Source organism: Aotus nancymaae, unplaced genomic scaffold, assembly GCF_030222135.1.
Source record: "Aotus nancymaae isolate 86718 unplaced genomic scaffold, 86718_ANA_hifiasm-v0.15.2.pri h1tg000016l, whole genome shotgun sequence".
In the NCBI taxonomy this organism is placed as follows: Eukaryota; Metazoa; Chordata; class Mammalia; order Primates; family Aotidae; genus Aotus; species Aotus nancymaae.
In genome coordinates, this window is record NW_026988428.1 from 66,503,861 (window position 1) to 66,509,860 (window position 6,000).

The 6,000-nt window shown below is 55.4% G+C and overlaps 1 protein-coding gene across 1 annotated transcript in view; it reads right to left on the minus strand.

Annotated features, from left to right (window-relative positions):
- Positions 1 to 5,750, minus strand: part of CD9 (CD9 molecule) — a 36,918-nt gene extending 31,168 nt beyond the window's left edge. The window contains exon 1 of the mRNA XM_012455923.3: positions 5,581 to 5,750. Within this exon, the coding sequence (XP_012311346.1) occupies positions 5,581 to 5,646 (66 nt within the window). The 5' untranslated portion in view covers positions 5,647 to 5,750. The remainder of the gene's footprint in view (positions 1 to 5,580) is intronic.
- Between the last annotated feature and the right edge of the window lie 250 nt (positions 5,751 to 6,000).

Consider the following 6,000-nt stretch of genomic DNA (forward strand, 5'->3'; position numbering starts at 1 on the left):
CTTTTGAATTTCCTTCCTAGTTGCAAAGTATTTTTCCTGCTCTCAGAGGACATGGGTCTGACGGGCTCTCACCCAGATTTTCAGACTCTTATTAAAGTCATTGCTCTCCTGTATGTACGGGGTAAAGCCTGTTTCTGCGAGGCTTTGGTTGAAAAGACCTGTGATGGATCCAGATAAAGTCCCGCTAACCCCAACCTGGGGGAGGGAGGAACACAGAACATAAACACCGAGCTTCCTCCAACTTCGCCACTCCCCTTTCCCTAGCTCCACACAGGTCGTCTAGAATATGCTTCCAGTAGGACCACAGAAGCTGTGGTTGGGGTGACCTCAGGTCCCCTACCCTCACAGCCAGGCTTACCCAGGTGAGAACCACACCCAGCAAGAACCGCCAAGGTCTGTGTTCTTTAGAAGAAAAGGCGCTTTTGTAAATCCAAGGTATTATTAAGTTCCAAACCCAACCCTGTAACCAAGTCCAAAAGCTACAACTCCTTATAAAATGAACAGAACAGGGGAAAAAAAACAGACAAAACAAACACGGGACCGAAGCTGTGTGTCTAAGGGGGAGATTCCCATCCAACACTCCTCCCGGAAGAAGGGCGATTTGTGAGCCCAGCAGCCGCAGAAGGCTCATCTAGAGTCAGTGCTGGGGAGGCCCTAGAGAGGGCTGCTTATTAAAGCACTCCCAAATTCGGGCCGGAGCCAGTAACTGCTTCCTCACAGCACAATAGAGCAGGGCCTGGAAGGTGCTGTGGGCCACATTGAAAAGAAAGGGATAGAGAACGTGAGTGAGTGTGTGTGTGTGTGTGTGTGTGCGCGCAGAGGAATCCTCACCAACATCAAAAAAAGATTGGGTCTTTGTTGTTTGTACCATTGTGGGGGTTGGGAAGAAACCATCAAGATTCTGGGCAAAGGATGCAGATACCTGGCCTCAGCTCACCTCTCCCCAGGCCTGCCAGCTTCACCCCAGTGCAGGCTGTCTGGGCGCTGGAGGTAGGAGCCATTTTATGCGATGGCCCCAGCAACTTGCTTCTGAGGTTTGAAAAGGGGAGCCATGGGGAGGGGCTTTTGCTGCTGCCACCCAACTCGTCCACACCCTGCCCAGATCCAGAATCCTGATTCTTAGGATTTCTCTGAGATGCAATTTTATTTACAGAGCTGGACCTCCCCGCAGTCAAATGAGTGGTAGCAACCCATGAAATGGAGGCAGGGTTTTGACGCACAGAACAAAGTTGGCACTGATACAGGAAGAGGCCGGGAGGCAGGTGTGTGGATTGGGAGTATCCTCCTGGCCACACCTGCGGTTTAGACTTCCACACTCCTTACAGAACTGTTCCCACCCTCCCCAGGGCCCCAATCTGCTCTCCACTAGTGAATAGCAATAGCTACTGTTGGAAGATGCATCTAGTGCAATCTACTATGCTAAATGGGGAGTGCACTGCACACACTCCCCATTTAACTCTCACAGCAACCCTGTGGGGTAGGCCCCAGCCCCGCTCTGGTGATGGGACACAGAACCCAGAGCTGGTGCTTTGATCACTAGGCTAAGTACTAAGGTATACGGGCAATGAACACAGAACCTCCTAACAGAGAGACAGCACCCAGGGTGAGGAGTGGGACCCGAGAGGTCACAGGAAAGAGATGCACCAGCTAAGCTCTTGCTCCAGAGGTAAAGGTCAAGAAAAGCCTCATATCCATCTCCCATTTCCAATTCCTGACTTGTATTTCGTTTATTATTATTATTATTTATAGACTTAGGGAGTACAAATGTAGTTTTGTTACATGGATATATTGCATAGTGGCGAAGTCTGGGCTTTTAGTGGAACCATCACCAACGCAGTGTACATTGTACCCAATATTGGCTCCGATTTTGGGTTGTGTAGGAAAGTCCTATGCTATGGGTGGTGTGTGTAGGGGTGTTGGCTTCATAGACTGAGCTTGAAAGGACCTTTTGAGAACATTTGTTCCAAGTCATTGTTTTACAGATGAGGAAACTACGGTTTACAGCACAGAAGTGACCAGCCCAAGGTTTCAAAGTGAGTTGAAGACAGAGCTGGGCTCACACCCAGGTCTCTGAATTCCCAGTTTAGGTCTCTGTGTGTTTCACACCACTTCTCCTAGGTCCAGGAGATACCGTTTCTTGGGAGAGATCTCCCCGACCCGCACTGCTATTTCCATCAGGGAGCAAGGGGTGAGAGACAGCCAGCAAAGGGGCTGAGGGAGGTGGGGAGGGGCCTGGGCTCTCTCAGAATAGCCAACCCTTTCTCTCTTTTGCCCTAAGGAGTTCTTTCCCTTGTCTGACCAGAAAGAGGGCAGACATCCAAGTGTCAGATTCAGGGGAACAGAACGGGAAAGACATATGCCTGGACCGGTCCTAACCCTGGCTCCCTGCTTTCAGCCGGAGAAATACTTGTGTTGTCTACCACATGGACATCAGTAAGATGTTTTCCCTCTCAACTGTTTAATGGGGGGTGGGCGGGCGGGCAGGGAGGTCTGAAGCAAATGTAGAAACAACCAAAATAGAGCTAGGAGGGCTGGTTCTGGAGGCGGTGGAAGAAGAGACTGATTAGCTGGTTTGGCTGTGGCCGTCAGACGCCTGACCTGGGGTGGGCGGGCTGCACAGACTTGGCTGTCAGGGAGTGACCCACAGGGATGCCAACAGGCCAGGGAAGCGGCAGAGCCCCCTAGAACATCCTACTCCACTGAGGCTGGCCTCTCTCCGGATCCTGGCTGGACACCCCCTCTCGGCATCCTCTGTGTGAGGTGCTGGTGGGCCCTGGCCTCACAATTCCTGCTTTTCAAGGCCCACATCAGGTTTCAAATGCCAAGTTTATAAATGCCTGGTCTCAAGGAGAAACGGATGTGGTGACAACATAATCACCAAGCAGTTCCCTTGGGTTACAGCTTCCCTTAAGAGAGTTTCGGGTGCTTCAACCCACCCTTCTCCCATTCCCACTCAGCAGCCAAACCCAGTTGGGTAAGGTAACCCACTTCTGAGACCACCCTGCCGCATCACTTTGGAAAAGTCACCTAACCTCTCTGGAGAGTAGTTTCCTAATCGTCAGCATAGGGACAACACTTCCTGCTCTTGGCTACATCATGGGACTAGAACAAGAAAGAACTCTGAAGACTAAGACTGCAGAAGTGGACTGACCACAGCTTTTCATTACATCATTTCCTAGGGGATGAGGGCTTCACCTCCATAGGGTCCCAGATACAGGACAAATGAACAGTAATTCAGGAAAACATAGCTACTGCCCACCTTCCTGCCTCTGATGAAGATGGAAGAGGACAGAAGTAAAGTAAGGGGCCCAGGGGTTGTACTACTGGCTCTGTCTCTGTGATCCGGGTTAAATCACCCAGTCTCTCTTCCTCTGCTGCCTCACTATGAATAAGAGGGCTGGACTGCACGATCTCCAGAAGTCATTCCAAACGTTTCCAGTGTGAGTGATTTCTGTTTCAGACTCCATAGCTCATCAGCTGTACCTACGCCAGGGCCGGGGGTGGGGGGTTCTGAATACAAGTAGGGTGGCAGGCTGCGGACAGTATGGACAGATTGCAGGCCAGCAGGCCACAGACAGAGCAGATACCAGGTGGCCCTAGGAGGCTTGCCTCAGCTTCTTGCGTAAGCCATGGTTCAGATGGGGGAAGGGAGGCACAATGCGGCAGTCTGTGTTTCCCTACAGTCCCAAACCTCGATGCAGTCTAGGCAGACAGCTGAGGACTAATCAACACACTGGCAGGAGAGACTGTACCAGGGAGGGGAGAGGAAAACTCCCAAAGGTCAAGGGTGGGTGAGGCCAGCTGCCTTCCCACGTAGTTCTCTGCTACCAGGGGCTGGCGAGAGGAAGAAGCTAAGCCTGGCAGCTGGCTGGCTGCTGGGGTGGGTGGCAGCACAGGAGGAGGTGCCCACTGCAAGCAGGGTCTCCTTAAAGCAAGTCAAGGGTTGGAGCACACCTGTGTGCCGTCCTCACTCGGGTATGGTGACTGATGCACAAGGGCAGGCCAGTCTTCGCAAGTTCAACCGCCCCTTCAGGTCTGGGGAAGAGTAAATCTTAGGACATTTGCCTAAGGAGGCTGTGGGGACCTCAGTGACCAGGTCCAGGGGGAATAAGTGCTCTTTTTTTCTTTTTTTTGAGACAGGGCTCACTCTGTCACTCAGGCTAAGTATAGTGGTGCAATCATGACTTACTGCAGCCTTGACCTCCCAGGCTCAAATGGTCCTCTCATCTCAGTCTCCTGAGTAGCTGGGACCACAGGTGTGTGCCAACATGCCCAGCTAATTTTTGACTTTTTTGTAGAGATGGGGGGGGTCTCACTTTGTTACCCAGGCTGGTCTTGAACCCTGGATGAAAGCGATATCCTCCTGCCTCAGCCTCCCAAAGTGCTGGGATTACAGACATGAGCCACTGTGCCTGGCCAAGTGCACTTTTTTGTTACAAGGCTCTGGTGGCATGCACCTGTTTCTACATCCATCTATCTTGAGAGTGGCACAGACTACCTCTCTATACCCTTTCCTGCCTGCAGAGAGAGGCAAATATTGTCACGTGTGTGCAGGGAATGTAGCTACAGAAACAAGGACACAAAGGTTTCCTATTCCTTGCTTCTGTCGCCTCTCTGTCTTCCTATCTGTAGACGCTAAGTGGCATGCAGCGGGTGTCCCTGGAGCTCCCAGCCCCGCTGGCCTCTCGAGATGAACGTCCGCTCTGAGCCCTGCCTGGCCTTGGGTGGGCCGGCTGGGAGGGGAGGGGACGAGGCCGAGGCCGAGGCTGGCATCTGATCTCTCCCGGAAATGCACACACAGGACTCATCTCACTAGAGGCCCAGATAGGCATCTGCCCGTCCTCTCCCCAACTCTCAAGAGTTCTCTCCAGTGAAGATACTTATCGCCCTTGAAAAAAATCAAGACAAGCTAGTCTTTCAGGTAGCTTCTAGGGAGCTTGGCGCTCTCACGACGGCTCAGAATCCTTCTGAGGGCGCGGGGGCCTGCGAGGTTCCTCCTCAAGGGCGGAGGGGCCCCTGACTCTGACTCAGGGACTGGGTCCAGGGGCCGGACCCGCCGCCGGGGTACCCCTTAAGCTCCTGTGTAAAAGTGAGAGCAGCTCTTGGCTGAGGTCTCGCCTCGCCCGCACCCTCCCTTCCTCGCGCCCCCTACCACCTGGGAGACCCCACCCGGCCACGAGACGCACCGCCCGCCACATCCTCCTTGGCCCAAAGAGGGGTGCCCCGCTTCTCCCTGCCTTCCCCTCTGGCACTCGGAGAGGCTTGGGCTGGGAGGAGACACACAGCCCGGCTCAAATCCTAGGCGAGCGATAAAGGGCTCAGGATCCGCCCGCACGCCCCTACTCAGGAGGGCCGGGCTCCCACACCCGGAGGGCGGTGATGAGCCCCTACCCGAATGCGCCAGTCCCGCCCGGCTCCGGACCCGGCCTTGGAGCCAACTGGCAGCCGCAGGGCCCTCTCTCTTCCCGCCCGGAGCCTGCCCGGTGCGGGCAGTGCCAGCTGCCGGCACCCGCGGCTAGTGTCCGGGACCCGCGAACAGGTGGCCCCGGAGAGGAGCGCGCGGCAGTCGCGCTCACTTACCCAGAAGATGAAGTTAAATCCGAAGAGCAGGTATTTGATGCACTTGGTGCCTCCTTTGACCGGCATGGTGAGGGCTAGCCTGGCCTGGGCCGAACGGGTGCAGGACTGGGTGGCGCGCGCAGCTGGAACGGGCAAGACCCCGGCGCTGGACAGAGATGCAGGCGGCTGCGGGCTGGCCTCGGCTGCACTTTTAAAAAGTGCCACTCCTTAGGACGCTCGACCCGCTGCGGTGCGCATGTGCCGGGAAAAGCCGCCCCCACACCCCCCGCCGGCCACGCCTCCCGCCCCGGCCACGCCCCGGCCGCACCCCGCCCCCGCCCAGGTCCCGCGCGCCTCGGCCCCACCCTCCCCGCGGAGCCGGACCCTCTCCCTGTTTCCCTGCCTCCCTCCCGCACAGCCCCGCCGAGTCGCCCTACCCAC